Source organism: Eucyclogobius newberryi, unplaced genomic scaffold (assembly GCF_026437365.1).
Source record: "Eucyclogobius newberryi isolate DKJ021-1_F unplaced genomic scaffold, fEucNew1.0.hap1 SCAF_20, whole genome shotgun sequence".
Lineage (NCBI taxonomy): Eukaryota > Metazoa > Chordata > Actinopteri > Gobiiformes > Gobiidae > Eucyclogobius > Eucyclogobius newberryi.
The window spans coordinates 17,106,145-17,128,906 of record NW_027315835.1 but is presented as its reverse complement, the minus strand read 5'-3'; the positions used below and the strand labels follow the sequence as shown (position 1 = coordinate 17,128,906).

At 39.8% G+C, this 22,762-nt stretch overlaps 2 protein-coding genes across 2 annotated transcripts; both read left to right on the top strand.

Moving 5' to 3' along the window:
- Positions 1-493: 493 nt before the first annotated feature.
- Positions 494-20,485, top strand: erbb2 (erb-b2 receptor tyrosine kinase 2). The gene is made up of 27 exons (XM_072455509.1): positions 494-766; positions 7,834-7,985; positions 8,346-8,526; positions 8,599-8,739; positions 8,821-8,886; positions 9,720-9,835; positions 9,920-10,061; positions 10,276-10,401; positions 10,790-10,916; positions 11,006-11,079; positions 11,164-11,254; positions 11,689-11,891; positions 12,002-12,131; positions 12,831-12,921; positions 13,138-13,292; positions 13,368-13,409; positions 14,245-14,383; positions 14,490-14,612; positions 15,330-15,428; positions 15,507-15,692; positions 16,109-16,264; positions 16,554-16,629; positions 16,723-16,869; positions 16,935-17,032; positions 17,142-17,333; positions 17,766-18,150; positions 18,497-20,485. The coding sequence occupies exons 1-27, from the start codon at positions 694-696 to the stop codon at positions 18,862-18,864; spliced, it is 3,879 nt and encodes a 1,292-aa protein (XP_072311610.1). The 5' UTR covers positions 494-693; the 3' UTR covers positions 18,865-20,485.
- Positions 20,486-21,096: 611 nt separating this feature from the next.
- LOC140369262 (G-protein coupled receptor 15-like) lies at positions 21,097-22,012 on the top strand. Its single transcript, XM_072456541.1, has one exon. The coding sequence runs from the start codon at positions 21,097-21,099 to the stop codon at positions 21,961-21,963; it is 867 nt and encodes a 288-aa protein (XP_072312642.1). The 3' UTR covers positions 21,964-22,012.
- The last annotated feature ends 750 nt before the right edge of the window (positions 22,013-22,762 follow it).

Genomic DNA, 22,762 nt, shown 5'->3' with positions numbered 1-22,762 from the left:
AGTGTATGTATGTATGTGGTATGTATGTGGTATGTATGTGGTATGTATGTGTTGTGTATGTGGAGTGTATGTATGTATGTGTTGTGTATGTGGAGTGTATGTATGTATGTGGTATGTATGTGGTATGTATGTGTTGTGTATGTGGAGTGTATGTATGTATGTGGTATGTATGTGGTATGTATGTGTTGTGTATGTGGAGTGTATGTATGTATGTGTTGTGTATGTGGAGTGTATGTATGTATGTGGTATGTATGTGGTATGTATGTGTTGTGTATGTGGAGTGTATGTATGTATGTGGTATGTATGTGGTATGTATGTGTTGTGTATGTGGAGTGTATGTATGTATGTGGTATGTATGTGGTATGTATGTGTTGTGTATGTGGAGTGTATGTATGTATGTGTTGTGCATGTGGAGGGGTTGGGGCGGGCTGGAACCTGCCACTCCCCGCTCCGTGCTCCGAGCTCCTGGAGCTCGCGTCGGGAGCGCGCCTGCCCGGACTCTGTCACGCTTTACCACAGACAGCAGGAATTCAAGAGGAAGTCGGTCCTCTGTGGAAAATCAGCGCTACTCACTCACAAACGGAATCAAAACGCCCCCGGAGAAGAGGAAGAAGAACGTTCACCGCCACGTGTTGGGATCGACCGTAACTTTTGTTCCCGGAGAATGGATTAAAGAGGTCACGGATCCCGCAGATGGACGCGGTGAGAAGTTTGGCGTTTGTCGGGGCCGTGCTCCTCGGAGTGACGGGCACGTTGGGCAGAGAAGGTGGGTAAAAGTTTAGTTACTACACCGGGACAGCCGTGCAACAAGCAGCACGCGCGCCTTCTGTCAAATAGATTACTTTGTGGAGTTTTGTCTGGGATTTGAGGTGCAGTGGAGCTTTTAGGCGTTGGTATTCCCGGCCGCATTCCTTTTTGCAGCCTTGTCCCCATTTAGTCACCGCTGTGGGGTTTTTGCGTGTGAAAAGACGCACCTGTCACCGCGCTGCGTCAAAAAGAGCAGCAAAGGAGACACTTTTAATGCGCACATTCTGCACACAACTCAGTCACCGCATTCTGTAGACACGGAGGGACACGGAGGGACACGGAGGGACACGGAGGGACACGGAGGGACACGGAGGGACACGGGGCTTCTTCTGCGTCAGGCCGACCTGCTGTGCGCGTAAACAAAAACAGAGTTGGCGCAACAGTCTTCGCATTGTGTGCCAAGGATCACGACCGTGTCAATTATTCACTTGCGGCTCCAAGCGGGACATTGTTTCACAGAGAGCCTCTTGTCACACTGGGGGCCCCCGAGTGGATGCCAGTAAAGCACGGAGCTAAGTGAAAGTGCAAACATTACGCATATTATAGCCTAAAACGTTCTTTGCTTTCTTATTTTTCTATTATACCAAAAAATGGAGGTTGAAGATGGCAAGCCCCTTACTTTTTTGTGAATGTGCATCTAGTTGTGATTCATTTTAGCTGGAAAATCATTGAAGCTGATGGCAGAATATTGACGTTTTCTATGAAAGCACTTTGATATGCATTGCACTTAAAGTTAAATTGTGCAGCAGATCTAGGCCAGCAAGGCTTTTCTGCTACTGTAATTGTGTTGCCAAAAATGGTGTTCAACATTGAAGTAAGAAGCTGTCATCCAAACATTTCAAACAAGCTTTGAGAACTTTCCTGTAGCTTACATGTAGGTTTGTAAAAGTTATTACTTCAAAATAATACCCTTACGCTTAGGACGGACTTTGTAATTTTACTACTATATTTATTCCATTTTGTCTCTCAATCTGTGTGTTATGTTGTACTTAAAAAGCTCTAACCCACTTATTTCCAGTAAAATCAACCATTCTGGGAAGCATCAGAGTTAGTGTGTATTCCAAACCAACAAATGAAAAATTACCCTAAAATAAAATTGAAACATTAATAGGGCTTTTATATGATTTTTTAGTTAATTTACCTTTGGCTTTGAAAAACGAATTGTGAAATCTGGACAGCATTTTAGTGTCAATCAACCGATCCCTCCAGAAACCAGCTTTCCTCATTCATATATTTAACAAAGAAAACCCAGGTGGACTTTAAAATCCTATTTCCTCAGTGTAGATATTGTTTTTACTTATGTCTAGAGTAAAAAAGACATCAGAGTGCAAAACTACAGAGGCTCCATTCAGTTGTTTGTGCTTTGTTTTAAATGGGGGTCATTTTCTCAGGCATTGTAGCTGAAATAGGCCTAAAGTTATTCCAAAAACTACCATGCAGCTCTGCAGGTTGTCTATAAAATATCTGTGTCTTGGTCAACTTTGGTCTTCAATCTCATCTGTCATTATTTGCCAGCCTTTTCCCCCTCACACAAACAAACAAAGACAATTGTCGCAGGTGAAGAGATTTATTTTAAAAAGAAAACAAAAAACTGCATTGTTGAGGAGAACAGGTCCGTGCACTTTGCTTACTCCAGCATCAGTCTCCAGCTGATTGTTCAAACAACACAGGCAAACAGATGTCAACACTGTCCCTTCCACTACTGTAGTGGGAGCAGGGACACGTCAACAAATGTATCACTCCAAAGGTCACCAGATAAAAGTATTTCCTGGATGTGTTTGTGAAGACAGAAAAATACGTAGGCCTGTGTTAGGATTTTAGTCTGACTTTCATAAAATAGTCCTGGATGCAGACTCCAAAAAATACTGAACAAAGAACATGACACAAAGGAGGAAAAACAAGCACAGGAGACATAAGACAGCTATTGTTTAACATAATAGTCCAAAGTCTGTCAGATATGTAATTTTCTTCCTTGTTTGTGATTGTATCAATTATTATTTGTTCTTAATAGTTGGTTCAGTCTGTGTCGTCTATTTCTTGAATAATTATTTATTTAATCTGTTATTGCTGTTGTGTTTTATGAAGTACAAATGTTTCAGTCTTAAAACTCATGTCAGCTTTGTCAAATTAAAAGTGAAAATATTTTGCAGAAAGATAAGGTTGAAGAAAAATGGATGAATAAGCAATACAGTTTTAATAAGCTCCTAGTCACTGTTTTTGTCCGGTTTCCACAGGGTCCATGTCCCTCTCACAGTCGAGTGCATCCACAGTGAACACAGTCGCCTGAATTAGTCTCATTAGCTTCGGATTTAATCAGCCGTGACTTCGTTCAGTCCGATGTCAGTGATCTGTGAGCGCAGGGGAATCCGGCCAAGACTGGACAATGACTTCATTAGACACGTTTATTCTTTAAGTTGAATTATTATAACACGTTTAAAATCAGTTTAGATGAAAACAATGATACAAAGAGCACTCTGATCTGATCTGATTATTACGTTACATTTCCTAAATCCTAACCTTAACCAAAGTTAATTCTTGCTCGGGCTGAAAGATGAATCACAATCGAATCGAATGCTGATTGCAAATCTGCAACTTTTGAAGTGGCATCATTTCCCTCACAAACCAACAAAATATCCTGTTTTATTCTGCACAAAAACTGCCAACTGTAGTTTAGATCTGTACACACATTACAGGCCTGTCAATTTGCATTTAATTGTGAACTTTGAACAGAATCCTATTATTAAAACACAAATTGCAAATCTAATCGCAATTCTTGTCTGAAAAATTTGACATTTTTAACAAATCATTTAGTAATGATTAAATACTTGCTTAACTTAAACCTATTTTGACCCATATCTGAACTTTAAATCACGTAGTCGATCTAATAATAAAGCATTTTACTACATAAAGACCAGTTTTTTCCCCCCACATGTTCAAGCAAGTTTTCATCCCCACAATGTGATAGAAAAAATATTAAAATCGACTCAAAAAGTACCGTAATTGTAATACATAATAGTTTTAGTGACCATGAGAAGTCTTTAGTGTTCTTTTTCATGCGCAATTTCTTTACAGGTGTTACAAAAGACCAGAATTCAAGTAAAGCGTTTAGTGCTGCGACGAGTGCCGTACTTAGCGACTGTGTCATGTCTGTCCCATCACGGATCCTGTTCTGCTTGTCTGTTGAGCAATACCTGTTTTCTCTTCATCGGCAGCGAAGCAAACAGGAGGAATGTGTTCCAGAGAAGTGTAAAGTTTTAGCACGACATGTACCAGCGTCATTAGAATGAAGTTGTTGGTGTTTACTGTTTTCTTGTATTGTAGTTAGACCTAGACCTTAGCAGTATTCACAGTACTATGCAGTGGAAGTAGTGGTGGTCGTCACAGGATATATAATAGAAGAAGGTTAAAATTGTGATGCACCAAATGTGACAGTATATATACATGCATTGTTTTATTCCATCCACATATGCACACATGTAAAACTCACTCAGAAACAAATAGTCTTGGTTCTAAAATAGGTTTGAGTACGTCCATCGGCTTCGCCATGTTTGTTATGGGCCACAATGTTGGTCTGTGATTGGCTCAGTCTTTGAATCACTAGTGGCTCGGGTCTTATCTCAAGAGCGGGGGCCTGACAGAGTTCATCCCTGCTTGGAAATGTGCTCAAACTTACCGTAAGTTCGTTGTTGAGGTGCACGTATTGCTCTATTTCATTTATTATGGGACAGTGCACATTAATTGACAGTATTACAGTATAAATGAACTGTATTAAATCTGTAACAGCACTGTAGTCTGCAATTGTATCTATTTTTGTCTCATCTCACACCAAAATACAGTGGTGATTGGAAGATTTTAAATTCACCCCATCCCGAAGTATGAGTTGTAGTATTAGTGTTAGGAATCAGTCATTGTACGGTAGTCGTTGCTGTGGTAGTACAAAGAGTAGCAATTGTGTCGTAAACTATTGAAATGGTACAGAAGTGTCATGGCGGCCGCGCTGCTGTCACCTGCACAGGCTGGTAAACACACACTCCCTGAGCTAACTGGCACTCATCCACTCACAGGTGTGGCTTTTACTTTTGTGTTGTACTGGAACAAATCAAAACCAAAGAGAAACACATCTTGCTTGGAAATACGGGGCATTTCTTACTCTAACTGTCTACAGTTTTCGATTTTTGTTGTCAACGGTTTGCTTTCCGGTCCTGTTTTGTTTCATTCTGTTCTCTACATATGCTTTTTATATCTGTAAAAGAAGAAGGGCATCTGGATTAATGCCAGCTAAATCTAAGAAAAATAAAGGATAATGAGCTGGGCTGGTGACCCCAAAAGAAAAGATTTAATGTAAAGAATTTATCTTAAGTCGTGGAGGTGTGTTCTCTTTCTGTGACATGTTATTACAACAACAAGCTTCATATGCAGTTACTCATCACCATTACAATTAGGTGCACATGGTTATGCTATGAAGAGTCACTCATGAGACTTATGTGAGACAATAGTAAATATGTTGCTTGATAGTAGGACAATGAATACTATTGCACAGCACTTAGATGACACTTAAGCTGAGTAAGAGACACTGAAGCATGTAATTCAAATAATACAAACATAAAAGAGCAATTCGAATTGGACACAATGCTTTATGGTCGATTGCAATATCGAGAATTGTTGACAATATTTTTCAAAATTTTTCACTAAATTCCTCTACTAAAAATGATCTGATAATATCTTTTATCAGTTAATAACAGAAAGTTGAGTTTAAAGGTGATTTCCTTATCCTTTTGGTTACAGACTTGCAACTGACCAGTGAAAGAAAATAAACAAAGAATAAAAAATAAAAAATATCAGTATCACAATAGAATAAATACAATCAATCTGTTTTTTATCATCTAAACCCCCGGTATAAACAACATCATTTTACATTCGAACTGACTTTATTAAAAAAATATAGTACACACGTCTTGGTATTACATGGTAATATTATATCCCTAATTAACATTTTCAAGAAAGCTTACAGCACCGTCTCCATAATCACTCTGCTCGTGTGGTCAATTTGATATGTTATGGTGGCCTAACAGAGGTAGGTTTATGACCTCTAAAGTTCAAAGGTCATCGGTCATTCACACGTTCAAAATGAAGACGCAGAGGACCAACCTGCATGTGTCATCTGTGAGAAATGCAATAGCTACACTGGGAAAAACTACTATAATTAATCTCACGTTTTAGGTTTAAAGAAATATTCCGTCGATAGTACTGTCGTTTAGGTGGAAATCTTCTTATAGAAATTCTTTCATTTTCTACCGCTTGTTCCCGTTGGGGGTCGCGGGGTCTAGACTCATTGTTATCCTTGAGAAAGTCCAAGTGATCTCAAGTCCAGTCTCAAACGTCTGCGTTACGGACTAAACCAATGCCATTTGAATAAGATTGCCTGTAATTCGGTCGACATAACTTGGAGTAGAGGGATTGAAAGACTGCAAGCGGTGGGCAGATCGGGGGGCCAAAGGGGACACCAGAGCAGATAGCTGGGGAGTATTTTCGGCCTCAAACGCGGAGGAGGGTGGGCTCCACAAGGCCACGCACACATTCAGATAGTGCTGTGAAATCTAGGGAAGAATTCAAGTGTGGATTCTATTTGAGAAGTGTGCAATGATGTCTTTGCTAATGTTGCAGTTTGATTTACATCCAAAACATCTATTCTATCTTAAAGGCTAGTGTACTACTTTGTTGTTTGTTAGGATCTTTTAGGTTACTGTGGTATTATTGTCAATATAGAAGAGAGTGGCAGTTCTTATTACTCCTGTCTTACTTGCACAGGAGTTACATATTGATCGATGATGGAAAAGAAGTAGCCTACATTGGTTAGAGGATGGAAAGTTTGTCTTTTTTAGAGCTTTGAGTTTTTTTTCCCATTATTTCAAGGATTTAATTGTATCATGTTGCAAGCAAACAGTATCATTCGGATTCTTTGTCTTGAATCTTGTGTTTGTGATAAACCATTTTATTTGATATTTGATGCATCTTGCCCCCATGTATTTTTGGATCTATAATAATCGTGACACATGTCTTGCACTGGGACCTTCAGAAGTGAGTCAGACCTCTTGCACTTGTGACATTATCCTGTGTTAAAGCTATTTCCAGGGCTGTATCTTTAACATTTATCAAATTATTGTTTCCTTATGGTTTTAAATGATCTGTTTTAAATGTTGGGAGTAGATCCACAGACGGGATAGCTCAGCACATGGGTTCTCTTGGAGGAGGAAGCCAGAGGAAGTCATTTATAACCTCGGGGCAGGGGACCGTCCACTCTCTGACTGCTGCCTGAAGTATGGCAGCTATGTGTCTGTAACAGCGCCCTTGGATTGTAACATTTTTGACCCTGATATAATACTGTGACCGACCCACTGAGGGATCTCCGCTCACTGTGGAAAATAAATCACCGGCCAATAAAGGCTGAGCCGAAGTACACGGAGGGCTTGACAATTCTGCACACAAATATTTTACTTATGGTAGTATATAGTTTAAAAAAAAGGGGTTACAGTGGAATTTTTGTTTTGTTTTTATCTTTGGTGACCTGCAATGAGAATTGTCAAAACAAAACAGAATCCAACAATAGTCTCAAATAAGTATCAAATGTGTTACTATTTATTTATTTATGGGGACATTTCAAATGGCTTTACATTGTACAATGTTTTATATTATGAGATATTGTTATTGCCACAAAGCGATACAACACATTACTAAAGGGGAGAGGTTTTATTTTAATGGTTTGTTTTTGTCCAGTTTGCTCTCTACATAAAAGCTTTCACCTGGAAACAGCATTGTCCAATCTGCACCAAAAGAGGTTTTATTCTTTCATTTAATCCACCACAATGTAAAGTCAAAGGCAGTTTTCTCTCATAGGGACATAAAGATCAGCCCTTACAAACACCAAACTTTACAGTCTCGTTCTTAACAAGATTATGACAAATCACGTATTTAAAAATGAGTTAAGAAATGTAAGCCTGGCTCTGTATGTTACTGTGTGTGTTGCAGTGTGTCTGGGCACCGACATGAAACTGGCCCTGCCCTCCAGTCTGGAAAACCACTACGAGACTCTGAGGCTGCTGTACACCGGGTGCAGGGTCGTCCACGGCAACCTGGAGATAACACACCTCCACGGCAACCCAGACCTCTCCTTTCTACAGGTGTCTAGTGTTTGGAAAGAGAATAATGACTTTGGTTTACACAGCTAATCCATTTTTCTCAATCTAGTGAAAATGTAGTTATTGTATTTGGGCAAAATATTAGATCGTTAATTCTAATCAGAAGTGACTTAATACATTTTGCTTAGTGGCTGGGTGTAAATTGCAAACACACTTCACTATAATGTTATCACAAAGGTGTGGGCATTATATTCTGTACCATTATAACTGCAGTTTTTGTGTTGTTGTAGATTGGCACACCTTTCTTTACTCTTTGCTATATGTGAACACTCATCTTGCGACTGTATATTAGATGTATATTGCGTTATTGTCTTGACCACCTTCCGTCTTTTCATTTGCCAGGGTATAGTGGAGGTGCAGGGGTACGTCCTCGTGGCTCATGTATCCGTGGACCTGGTGCCACTGGACAACCTTCGCATTATCCGGGGGTCCCAGCTGTACAACGACAGCTTCGCTCTGGCTGTACTTGAGAACACTCAGGCGGGACGAGGGCTCAGGACGCTCAGGCTGCGCAGTCTCACAGGTGCAGACAGTCGGATCTTTTCCTTGATGATTTTTGTGGTACGCTTGCTCTAACGTCTCATTGATCCTACAGAGATCCTCGTGGGCGCGGTTTATATTTGGAGCAACCCTCAGCTGTGTTTCCCGGACCCCCAGAGCATCGTGTGGCGGGACACTTTAGACGAGAAGAACGTTCACGCAGAAAAACACAAGTTACAGAAGAGGGCCGCTAACTGTAAAAGCAATTCAACTTCCATCGTTTAAACTATGATGATTTGGCTGTATAAATGTGTAAACTTTGAATTATGTATTTCAGGTCCCGGTTGTGACTCTTCTTGTAAAATAGCCTGCTGGGGGGAGACCGCACAGGACTGCCAAACACGTGAGTCACCAGTGTAGCTGAAAGAAGGGAAACAATACAAAAAAAAATATGTCTGTAAGTTGGAAAGTGTTCATAGTAATAGAGTATACTGTATTATAAAGCACTTTTTATTTCACATCAAATTCATATGTGCTGTAGGGATGTCACCATATCAAATTTGAGTGTTTAATGATTATTGTGGGGGAAAAAACACCACAATTTACCGATTATTGATGATTATTGAGACTTATTGTGACCAAACAACAGTGAAATCTTTCTCTTTTTTTAATTTTTGAGGTCTAACATGTTACTATTCCTCAATTTTGTGACCAGCTTTACAACATTTTACTTTCTTGAAAAACGAAATGATGGTAAATGTGACAAAAACAGCATAAAAAATAGAAGATAAAATAACATTTAAGTAAATTTTGATCAATATGTTGAAAAAAGAATGTCACGATTATTATTTTTTGGTTCTTACAATTATATTATGACCGGAATAATTACGATTATCGATTATCCTAATAATCTTGGCTTCCCTAATGTGTCTGAATAAATGGTTTCTTGACCAGATTGCGCGCTGAACTGCGATAGTGGCGTTGAATGCAGGACCCAGCATTTGAGCTGTTCTCGTTACTTTTCATGGTTTGGATTTCTTTGGCCTACAGTTTGGCACGTTCTTTGGCACTACAGTTGCCCCGTTTACAATTTGAGCGAGACATTAACGTTGCAACTTGCCATAAGTGAAGCGCTGATTTTCTTCGGCCGCATAATACACTGTGATTCATAAATAAATCAATTATGTGAATGTGTTCCATGACATATTTTGATTATGTACTGTAATCTTGCCACAGTGACCCGCATTAAATGTGCGTCTGACTGTCAGCGCTGTAAAGGTCCTCTCTCCAGCGACTGTTGTCATTTGCAGTGCGCCGCTGGATGCACTGGCCCCAAAGACTCAGACTGTCTGGTAAAGAGCAATGTGCACTAGTGTTTTTGTGTCTTTTTATCCGTGTTGTTTATTCTTACGTCACACATATGCTTCTTTTCCTAGGCATGTCGTCACTTTAATGACAGTGGAGTTTGTAGAGAAAATTGTCCTGCTCCCACCATTTACGACCCTGTGACCTATCAGACCAAACCCAACCCACACAAGAAGTTTAGCTTTGGGGCCACCTGTGTGAAGACCTGTCCATGTAAGTGCGACTGACTATTGTGACTAATCATCTCTCATCTTTTGCTTTTGGAACAAATCCGTCACTCACCTTTGCCGTGGACTCCTGGATGTCTCTGATTTTGTGCAAAAATTGTATCTATATTGGAATTAGCAATATTATACAAACCGACTATTATCCTGTTTTCCTTAGTAGATGGTGGATTCTTACCTGGGCATTGTGTGTCTTTTTTCAGATAACTACCTGGCTATGGATGCTTGCACTTTGGTTTGTCCAAAAGCAAACCAGGAGGTAATCGTCACAAACCCGGACGGAAGTGAGACGCAGAAGTGTGAAAATTGTGAAGGCGATTGCCCTAAAGGTTTGCGTCATTTTGAGTCTGTTTACCACACGTTGTAGTTTGGTGAGTTAGTAAGTATCGGTGACATGGTTGCTGTGTTGTGGGCTTTCTCCTGTGGCACTGGCATTGATTAAAAAAGATTATTAATTGGTTCTATTATAAATCTGTTGTTTTGACTCTTTGCATACTCACAACGGGAAAGCTGAACAAACCTGTTTTTTTACTTCCTTGTTATTGCGCCAGGTGTTTTGTCTTGCTTGTTTTAAGTAACTAAAAGTCCTGATCAAATTTCTATTTTTCCTATTTACACAATGTGAATGTGTCCAACATGAAGATTTTAGATTTTTATGAACTTTTGAACTACATTTACATTGTATTTATTAGTCTTAATCACATGTTTTTGTGGCAGTGTGCTATGGTCTGGGCATGGAGCACCTCGGAGCGGTCACTATGGTTACCGCTGCCAATGTGGAACAGTTCAACTCTTGCAAGAAGATCTTCGGCAGCCTGGCCTTCCGCCCTCAGAGCTTCACAAGGTGAAAAGTCATTGTCAAAGTCAAATCAATTACCGGTATTTTTACGTTATGAAATCATAGTTGTTTTAACATAATTTATCTTTGCTTAGTGACCCTCAGACCAACACGTCAGGCGTCACTCTGGACCAGCTCATGGCTTTCAGGAGCCTGGAGGAAATAACAGGTGCTGACCAATTACAAGTTCACAAAAGTCACATTTACTTTGATTGTAGCATTTTTCAATTGTTTTCTGAATCTTGACAAACAGGATATCTTTATATTGATGCGTGGCCTGAAAACTGGACTAACTTGAGCGTTTTTGAAAACCTGAAGGTGATTCGTGGAAGGATGCTTCACAAGTAAGACATTTCAGCACAATTTGTTTATTTTATGTTAATGTGTGAATATCTTTACTTCAATAACTGATGTAACTTGATGTAAGCGTCGGCTCCCACTAGGTTGTTTTGACTTTGTGCATGTTTGTATGGGTCTGTCTGCTGTTTTTTTCCCATTCTAAGCTATAAAAGCTAATACTTAGCTAACCAACCAGGACAAGACAGGGGCCAGCTAGCTTAGCAAGTTAAAAGTAGGTCAATGTAACAGGTGTAATATTCACCAACTTTATTGTAAATTTTGACAACCTCAATCCCAAAAAGTAACAAATCCTGTTGAATGAGGAAGGCCATTGAGTGTAAAAAATAATGCAAATAAATATAACTAAAAAAAAACTAAAAAACATTTGTACATGATTCTAGTTTATTGTAATACCTGCTTGTGTGTTTGTGCTTGTCAGGGGTGTCTTTTCACTGGCTGTTCAGAACCTCCACATTGAGTCTTTGGGGCTGCGATCACTTCACAGTGTCAGTGGGGGTTTGGTCATGTTGCACAATAACTCTCAGCTGTGCTACACCAGCTCTCTGCCCTGGGACACGCTCCTGCACCCCACTCAGGGCCCACATCGCATCGTCAGCCAAAACCAAGACCCCCAGACGTGTGGTGAGCACTTTCTACACCATCATTTATTGATGTATTCAAAAGGATTATGTGTTTTATTATTAAGTGTATTGTGGAGTAGAAATGCACATAATGAACATTTTCACTTTTAGAGACACAAGGGCATGTGTGTCACCCACTGTGTGAAGGAGGGTGCTGGGGTCCCGGGCCGAGCCAGTGTGTGTCTTGCAAATATTTCCAGCGTGGGACAGAGTGCATCGAGCAGTGCAATGTTGACCAAGGGTAAGGACAAGTGTTCTATTTAATTATATAATCAATCTACACTCTAATATTCTATTATTAAGAGCCAGGACTGAGGAATCAAGTCAAGTATTATTAATAATATGCAAAAGGTTTACTTCTATTTATACAAAATGTGTTTATGAATTAATGTTATTCACATTTAATAAATAATACAATGTTACAAACATTAAATGTTGTATATTCCTGATATCAAGGAATGATTATTCTCAACTTGTGCTGGAATTTTTTTTTTATATCTGGCAAAAAAAATTATATCACGATTCTGTTTATTCTATCTGCTTCTTCTGAAAGATCACTCTTCACTGTGATTGTGAATTCCAGCTGTCATTCACTCGCCTTACAGAGGCTGACCAATAGGAGGAGAGGGTGGGGAAAAGGTTTTGTGTCGAGAAATAGATTAATCATAATGTGACGCTATGACCAAAATATCAGATTGTCACAAAGATGAGATCATGGTTTGATTTTTACCACCAGCATATTTGATATGCATATTTAGTTGTAGTAGGTATGTTCGCAGTATGTTGGTGTTGACGTAAACTGCATTGTTGGTTATTTACAGCAGGGGCTTCCGTCTAAAAATGACCATCCTTATGACAGTGTCAAGTGCTTGGGATTAAAGTATCCTCCTAATGCCTTTGTGTTTTAGAATAATTGTGTTCTTTTGTGTTTTCCTTACAGTCTTGTTCGTGAATATGTTGATGGATCTTTGTGTGTGGCTTGTCATGCAGAGTGTGAGCCTCTCAATAACACTGCCTCCTGCGACGGCCCGGTAAGAATGCAATGCTCAAAATAAGCCCACTAGTTTGATGGTCTTTCTTTGTTTGTACCTATAAATAACAATGATCATTGACAGTATGTTATAAGTATTTATCAAAAGTCAGGTTTTCTGTAGTTGAACAAGGTAAAAGTTGAAGCTAAAACTTGCAGATAGTGTAGTAATCTAATAGTATTTCTGGTTGTTGCTCATGGTGTGGTCTCTGTCCAGGGCTCCAACATGTGCACAGTGTGTCAACACTTCAAAGATGGAGACTTTTGTGTGGATCGCTGTCCCAGTGGAGTCAAAGTGGATCAGATTTATATTTGGAAATACAGTGACGCTGATGGGAACTGCCAGCCCTGCAACACCAACTGCACCCTGTCGTAAGAGGCTTTATGTTTGATAACACATTTCCTCAGTCAAACACTATTATACTCATCAACTTATTTTCATTTTAGTTGCACTTTGATGGATGAAAGAGGATGTCCAATTCACACTGGGCAAGTGAAACTGTTTCTTTCCTTTTACTAAATTAAAGTCACACTATGTAACTTTCTGGTGGAGGATGTGCCACCAGCTTGTTTCCATGGAAATATCATTATTTTGTCTAAAATACGATACACAATATGGCATAATTTTAAGTGTGCAGACCACAAACATGAGGACATTGTGCAATGATTATTTGTCCCACACTCGCATGAAGGACAGTGACACCACACACATCTTTACAATCAGTAAAGATTGTATCTGAAGGTTACACTGTAGTCATTGTCTGTGAACTGTAGAGTGTGTGGGTATTGTAGTGTTTTTGTGGTTGTCTGCTCTTGATGTGTATTTTGTCCTATGCGGCAGAACAGGCACTTTACAGTCATACCTGGATCTTTTTCCTGTATAAAAAAGTTAAATAAAAGAAAGTGAAGTGGATATGCTACAAGTGAAGGACTGCAGAGGTGAAATGTGGAAACCTCACTGATTGTGGTTTTGGAGGTGCAACTTCATAAATATTGGTAATGGCTTACGAGAAGTGCCACTCTGACCGCGCCTCCAGGAACTCATGGAGAGGCATATCAGGCTTATAATCGACCTGAAAGTGTTCTGGTGCGCAGCCAGCCTTACCTATCTCCATGGAGACAATCAGGTTGCGCCATCAGACTAAGTTACAGGTCTGATCTGTGGTTAAGAATTCCTGTTTTTCAAAGCAATAACATCTTGATGGAGACAAGCAGGTGGACCCTCCAGAGGAAAAGTTGCATAGTGCACCTTTAAATTTAAAAAGTACAAAAAACTACTACTACTGAAATTAATTGTAAACACTTTCCGTTGTTGCTTTTTTAGACCAGGGACTACCATTGCAGCTGCTGTTGGTGGCATGGTGCTGTTCTGTATCCTCTTGGCTCTGCTCATTTTTTACCTGAAGAGACAGAAGAAGCTGAGGAGGAAAGAGACTTTGAGGAGAATCCTGCAGGAGCACGAGGTGGTTTTACATCGACAGATACTGTCAAATATATATGTATTTCTATTCCAAAGTGCTTGTACTATTTGTGCCAGTGCAAATAATTCTGTCCATTATATTTGTCCAGCTGGTGGAACCTTTGACTCCCAGTGGTGCGTCTCCAAACCAGGCTCAGATGAGGATCTTGAAAGAAACTGAGCTGAAGAAACTGCGAGTGCTTGGAGCTGGTGCTTTTGGTACTGTCTTCAAGGTGAGGCGTTCACTCATCTCATGACCATAACTTGAAAACTACAGCCCGGGGGCCAAATGCGGCCCTCAGACCAATTTTTGTTCCTGTTAAAGGCGGTATGGACGATTTTTCGGCGATTTGAGAACGCAGGCGGAAGTGCGCATGTGCACTCCCCCGTGCGGACTGATACAACACACACGTGCGTTTGTTTATTAGCGCAACGGAGCGCATCGCATCGCTCGTCTCCCGTAGATTTCTGTCCACTTCTGCGTCAGCTCAAACTGTCTTTCTCCGTCTTCATTTTGCCCCGTACACTGAGGGAACTATATTATGATAGATCCATGCGCTTAGGCACGCGGAAACATGGGGACGAGCCTGACGCGGCTGCAGGTGAGCGATAGGTGCGTTTTATGATTGATACGTGGCAGGACAAATGATTTAGCCACGCCACGAGGAAATATGATAAAAAAAATTGCTGAAAAAAATCGTTCATACCACCTTTAAGTTGGTCCAAACCACAAAAAGTAGTACTTTACTGTAAAATTTAAAAAATGCAAGCAGTTTGATGTTATTCCAACCTCCAAGTCTTTTTAAAGGTATCGAAACTATGTCAAATGCAACATTTTGAATGATTCACTTGATTCACTAGAGTAAAATGTCAAACTTTGAGCATTTAATTTTGGTTTGCTTCAAATTGTATGTAATCAGTGTTTGATGAAATGTTCATGTTATTTTCAGGGTGTGTGGAACCCTGTTGGAGAAAACGTAAAAATCCCAGTAGCCATTAAAGTTTTACGAGAGAACACTTCACCGAAGGCCAACAAAGAGATTTTGGATGTGAGTATAAACACGACATCCACAATAGCACTCAGATACTGCATTATACTCTCTACTCTGTATCTGCTGTGTTTTCAGGAGGCGTACGTGATGGCTGGAGTCGCCAGTCCTTATGTGTGTCGTCTCTTGGGGATTTGTCTGACCTCCACAGTTCAGTTGGTCACTCAGCTCATGCCCTACGGCTGCCTGCTCGACTATGTCCGAGAAAACAAAGACCGTATCGGCTCTCAGTTTCTACTCAATTGGTGTGTCCAGATTGCCAAGGTATGAACTATAAATTATAACAGATTGAATTAAAATGTTATTGTTTGGATATGAATAATGGATGAGGACGCATATTTTACATGCTATTACAAAGGAAATAAGTAAACAAGGCTAACAGGGCATATTGTTATTGCAAGTAATGCAAAAAAAGCAAAATGGGCACAATTCGGTTTATTAAAGCTTAATGCTAGAGACCGAGCACTTACACAGATGTTTATCCATTCATATGTGTGTTTTAAATATTTAATGTACACTATGTAATGAAAAAACATACATCCACTTCAACTTGGTTTCAACTTTTAATGCAACGTTATGAGGCTCGATTTGAACATTTAAATTTAAAATGTATTATTCTAACATCACTTAATATAGGTTTTGCATCCGATAAATTGTGTGTTTTGTCTTTCTTTGTTTAGGGAATGAGCTATCTGGAGGAGGTGCGTCTGGTCCACAGAGATCTGGCCGCTCGAAATGTTCTGGTTAAAAATCCCAACCACGTGAAGATCACAGACTTTGGTTTAGCTCGACTTCTCGATATAGATGAGACCGAATATCACGCTGACGGGGGGAAGGTAAGGGGGCTCTGGGAATGTCGAGTAGATGGTTTCTTTACAATGATCACTCTTGCTGTTGAGGATGCAGACTGTCCTCATTTAGAATACATAAAGATATGCCATGGATAACATTTGGTTTATTGAAGAAAATAAGGACAACATTGTATTAATTGTTTTGCACTCTGCGGTTGTCAGTATTGTTTGATTTTCTAACGCATTTCACTTACAAAACTATGTGTTTTACTGTTGATTTGATTAAGAAAAAAAGGCATAATTGTCATTGTTAATGTTTTATTTTTTGTGTTAGGTGCCAATTAAATGGATGGCTTTGGAGTCTATTCTGCACAGAAGGTTTACTCATCAGAGCGACGTGTGGAGCTATGGTTAGTGCTACAGGAACTGCTAATTTTACATTTCTCATCCATTTTCAATCTGTATTACTCCTAGTTGTACAAATATGTGTATGTCCTTCTCAGGGGTGACTGTCTGGGAGCTGATGACATTTGGTGCAAAACCTTATGACATGATCCCAGCAAGGGAAATCCCAGAAGTCCTGGAGGGGGGAGAGAGACTGCCCCAACCACCAATCTGCACCATCGACGTCTACATGATCATGGTCAAATGTTAGTACTGCTGTGGAAGATGGGTTTCACAATGGACTGAGTTTACTTATTAATATTTGTGATAGGTTGGATGATTGATCCAGACAGCAGACCACGCTTCAAAGACCTTGTGAACGACTTCAGTGTCATGGCCAGAGATCCACCGCGATATGTGGTCATACAGGTACTTTCAATCTTATATGTACGTTAGATAACATTAGTGCAGTAAATAAATATGAATATAAGAGAATTAAATGTGCATAATAATAATAGACATATTTTTTTAATGTCAGAACGACGAGCAGATGAGCACGTCCAGTCCGGTGGACAGTCAGTTCTTCCGGATGTTGATGGAGGAAGAGGGCACAAACATAAGTGAGCTCTTAGATCCTGACGAGTACCTGGTCCCACAGCCAAATATGTTCCAGAGGAGTCAGACAGACGGGGTCCAGTCCAACGGGCCATCCCGACACCAGTCATACAGGGTCAGTGTGTGCTACTTTGGTATCTGTGAACTCTGCAGAAAGCACTTTTGTGATGTGATAAAGATATACTGTGGATAATATTCATTTTGCAATACATTACTAACCAATTGCACCCCATGACTACATTGCAGACAGTCTGTCTGACTTTTAATTCTACTTCAGGATGTTGTAAAAGGAGCTTTTTGAATAAATGAGACTTGATGAAAGTACTTATGCCTTCAAATAAGTTTTATCTTTTATTTACCAACTTTCATTGTTTGATTTTCTAACGTTCTGTAGGTTAAATCAACCAATTTTGTTAACCAGCACTGTGAAGCGACAGCTGTTGTGATTTTGGGCTCTACAAAAATGAATTGATTTGAATATTCTCATTCTGTGTACATATATTGCAGTGGTTGATGGTTTGACAGTATTTTCCTCTGTCCCAAGCAGAGTCGAGACCAGGGTTTGGATCTGGACCCCTCTCTCACCAACGGCCCGCGCAACATGAATTCTTCAATGAGCACTCTGAGCAGGGCGCAGTACCCTACTCTGCCCCTAGGAGCCAGTACCTCAAACGGACTCTGGTCGCAGTACCCGATTCTGGCCCGCAGCCCCTCAGCAGGAGGCCAGTCAGACTCTGTGTTCCTGGATGGATCACCGGACAACCCCTCACTGCCCCCTGCCAGCCCGGGACGTTACAGCAAGGACCCCACCTATCCCAACGGCAGCCTGGGCGATTTGGAGATGGACGGTCCTGTCACATTCCCTCCTCCCCATTACAACCATCACTCCCTTCCCAGGCCTCCTCGGTATCATGTCAACCATGCCCTACCAGGTTTGTATTCTTACAACAATTGATACATTACAAACGTGAATTATGTTATTTAGTAGTTTGTGTGCATGATACGTGACTTAAATTAAGTAAAAATAATTGCCTCAATGTTATTAGACACAGTAAAATGGTAAGTGTAAGGGCTAGAGCAAGTTTGACAAGAATTAACCATAATTTTGGGTTTGGAGTGTTCGTAACTTGCCTCATTGTCCAGCACCAGGTGATGTGTGTGGGCAGGGAAGGTTGGCTTAAATTGCTGATCAGCTGAAGACATTTGTTGTGCATGGACTATGTGTATGGTAGTTACTATATAACTTTATACCTCAACTGTCTTTGTCTCTATTACCAGAATATGTCAATCAAGATATTCACAATCTTCGACTAATGATGCCTGAGCGTCCTACCACACTTCCCCGGAAAGGCTCCAAAATCGACCGCCGCCTTCCCAACGGCCTCGGCTCCGGACACAGTGTGGAGAACCCCGGATATTTGGTCCCTAGCGCCCCTGGGACATCTACCTCTCCTGCATTTGATAACCCCTATTACTTGGACCTTGTGGCAAAGGCCAACGCAGTCGCATCTCCATCACTGGAAGTCAATGGGGACCTCGAAACAGACGGAGAAGCAGTTTCCAGGCAGCTCAATGGGTTTGTAACGCCCACAGCAGAAAACCCAGAATATCTCGGACTAGCAGATACCTGGAGTGGTTATACTTGAGAAATAAACCTAGAGAGACATCCCAGACTGAATACAGGGATATTGAAGAAGTGAATGTTATGTAGATATTTACATCATACATTTACCAGTACATACTCAAGGATCTGAAGTCAACAGTTTATTGTTAGTGTAGCATTCATTTTTTATATCAATGGCATTGCCCTCCTTTTCAATATATTGGTCTCTCTCTTTGACGCCACAAAAGTTCACATCAACTCTTCAAGATACTCATTACAGACTTCACAAGTATGTGAATAAATATGTAGAATGCACTGGGAAGAGGATTACAGTTTTATAATGGACAGTCTCCAAACCTTGACTGCAATATTGATGTTCACATTTGTATGTTTTATGTTTATGTGATGTAATGGTACTTCATCCGACAAAAGAAAACATTGAACCAAAATGCATCAAATCGAGCCTGGACATGCGCTGAGTCCAGTGCTTAGTATGCATGTCACTTCATCAGGACTTGATAGTGTTCACTCAAAGCCGTTTTGTTTGGGCCAGAGAAGTGCCTGCAGCCCATCTGGCCAGTAGACGTGCTCCGTGGAAGAAAGCACCCTGTGTGTCCAAGACAGAGGCTTTGTGCCACTCTGATGTATGTGGGAGGCTGTGGCTGTTTTCTCTCAATGCAAAAATGGATGGTACTTAATCAAGCTGAAAAAAGTTCTAATGCTTTATTTGAGGACGAATACACCGTCAAATTGGATTCAACTTTTAAAACATTTTTTTCAAGGAGATTTTACGAATGCCGGGGAAGGGGGAGTATATAAATGTGTATGCCTGAAAGAATGTGTATGAGAGAAACAAATCAAATTGAATACACATATCTACACACACATCCAGGTTTTGGATATGGTTCAGATTCCATTCAGTGTGAACGCATTGGCATGTCAGTTAATGATCAACTGCATTTTAGAAGACTTTTTCAGATTTAAGGGTGTTGAACTCTGGGGGAGGTCGGATAATCAATGCACCCATTGTAAAACCCCTGTCATTCATGCAACAACTCAACCATTGATATTGCCTCAACAAAGGTGTTTGAAATAGATGGTTTACTAATGATGAATAATTTATTTGGTTATTCATTTATACAACATATTTTGATTTAGAAGGAAGTAGTCTAGATTGTGATTTCAGGTTTGAAAATGTGTTCTCTACACAAACTTATCCTCAAGGAATTTTTTTTCATCCATAGTCTAAGTCGGCAAACACAGTGGAATTATTCAATCAATAAAAAGGGCATAAAAAGTGATGGTAATGTGCAATTTTCAACCCTAAAATAATGAAGTCTTTCCTTAGACTGAATGCGTTTTGCATTCATACTTGCAAAGTACAAAATATTATAATACATTTTGTATGATTGTGTTCTAAAACAGAAATAATTATTTTAAACTTACTAAATTGTATTAAGAAACCCCAAAGGCCTTCATTTCTGTCAATACACGTCTGCTCCCTTGTGGCGCAAGATAATTGAAATATAAATTAAACTAACTCAAGGGTGTACTTGAGGAGAAATATATTTTTTTGTAATTTTTGTGAATATTTTTTACTATGTGCAGGTGTACAAATCTGTGTTGATGTGTATATAAATAAAACAATCATGTTGGTGTTAAAATTTGTTTAGACACATTGAATGACTTGCATTTGCTGCCACTCAGAGGTGAATTCTGGTATAGCGGTTGATGGACAAAGTTTCCTGTTATTTTCATTACAAAACCATAAATACTTAAAAAACACGAGTATAATCCCAATTTTAAAGCATATTTACTAGTTTAAAAAATACTTGTAACTCCTTAATTGCCTCCATCATTAAACAAATTGCTGCACAGTGGCAATGGCCATCACTCGAGGCAAGAATATAAAGTTTTGCTTCCAGGTTAAATAAGAAAAATAACATTTAACCAATCTTGGTGTTGAATAATACATTCTGTTCCATCAAATACCTTCTATCTTTATTATGCAAATGTATTCAAACGTATTATTGTCATTGAGTACATTGCCGTGGTAAATTGTAATAAAATACTCAATGTCACTTGCATATTCAAATAAGCAGATCCATGACAAAATATGCATGATTCACTTAATCAGTTCAGTCTTATCACAACAGCCTCTCAAGGTAGGCACAAATACTGACAACTATTAACCTATTATTTAAATCTCAGTTATATTTCAATAGTCTTTTTTTTCCAGGTTTTGTAACTGAAGAACTCTTAGACATATCTCAAAATGCCTGAAGATTTTTACCCCAAAAATACCTCCTTCAACATCAGTTCACTGGACGTCGTCTCCACTGGACACTGTGAGGACATGATCACTGGTATCCTGGTGTGGGCCACCTTCAGTTCCCTCTTCTCAATCCTGGGCTCTCCCGCCTGCGTCGCCGTCCTGCTGGAGCTTTTCCAGAGGCACAACGCAGGTACCCCTTTCACTCCGAATGACATCTTTATGCTCAACATCACTTGCATGGACTTGGTTTTCTTGCTTTTCATCCCATTTGGCTGCTGTGACTACCTTCTCTGGCACGTTCAGGAACTTCAAGTGTTCACCAACTTTCTGTGCTCCCTCAATCTGGCTGGGCGACCTCTTCTGACAACTTGTATCTGCTTTGATTGCTACCTCGCTGTGGTCCACCCGGTCTTCTACAGGGCAAATAAAAGCACAGCTCCACGTCTGCTCATGTGTGCTGTAGTTTGGACCATAACTCTCATTCAAGGTGCTCTGTCCACCATCATTGATGAGTTCTTCCATAGCCCCTGGGCCATGTTTGTTTATGTCATAGCACTTCCCATTATAACCACATGCAACATCTTCATCTTTTGTGCGCTGAAGTCCACATTCCCAGGGAAGACAAATGTCCACCCCAAGAAGAAAAAAGCTCTACAGATCATTACCAATAGTATGGTGATGACTTTTGTTGCCTATGTGCCTCCTGTTTTGGGATATATCCTGGGAGGCATAATTACCGCTGATGAACATGAGTATGAGTGCTTTGTGGCTATACCTATACTTATAGCTCCAGCAGCAGGGAGCGCCATCATGCCTCTCCTGTACCTGGGGAACCTGGGTAAACTGGGAAGTCTGTGTAATAATTAAATAGATTTTGCAAGCTATGACTTTATGATCATAGCTATCAATATACCAGTAACACTATATATTCTGATGTATTTCTACATTACCATTCAATCTTTTCCTTGTCAAATCATCTTGAATTCTTATGCCTATATTCCTTCCTCTAACACATTTGATTTTTTAAAATATTATTATTATTTTTTGTTTTATCAGAAGTAATGCAGAATATTAACACCCCTCCATAATTGCTTGTGTTTTTAATGGACCACAGTGTAGTAAGGGAAATGTACATACACTGAAACACACTCAGGCTGGTGGGTTTCCTTAGGACTGCATCTCTGTCCCGAGTGGAGACACTCATTAAGTCCTCCTTCTTTTAATGCACCTCAGACACTATACATGATAGAGAAAAAAAAAAGAAAAATGAAGGGGTAGATATGATGCACAGAGATTATCGTGTACTGTTTATGTACTACATACGAATGCACAAACTACATACAAGTAGTCACCCCAGTCGATGCAAGAGCCCCCCTACTTTTTATTTGTTTTGATTTATATTTATTTTTATACAGGGAAACCCCAATGAGAAAAGCTCTCTTTTTAATAGGTACCCTGTTAAAAACTAAATACAGATCAAGCAAACAAAGGATATCCAAATAAAATGCAAATAAAACATCAAATAAAACAATCAATAAAATAATACTTAAAAACACACTTATAAGATAAAATCATTGAAAACAAGAGCACTGACACTGTGGATAGCCTTTAACCAGTGCTTCAAAATCATTAAAAGGCATACAATAATTTACTTATACTTATTTAA

Excerpts from the sequence above, each read along its gene's own strand:
- erbb2 (XM_072455509.1), top strand. The coding sequence starts at position 694 with ATGGACGCGGTGAGAAGTTTGGCGTTTGTCGGGGCCGTGCTCCTCGGA. Across the intron at positions 11,892-12,001 it reads CCAAGACCCCCAGACGTGTG|AGACACAAGGGCATGTGTGT; the intron begins GTGAGCACTTTC and ends TTTCACTTTTAG. Across the intron at positions 17,334-17,765 it reads CCCGACACCAGTCATACAGG|AGTCGAGACCAGGGTTTGGA; the intron begins GTCAGTGTGTGC and ends TGTCCCAAGCAG.
- LOC140369262 (XM_072456541.1), top strand. The coding sequence starts at position 21,097 with ATGCCTGAAGATTTTTACCCCAAAAATACCTCCTTCAACATCAGTTCA.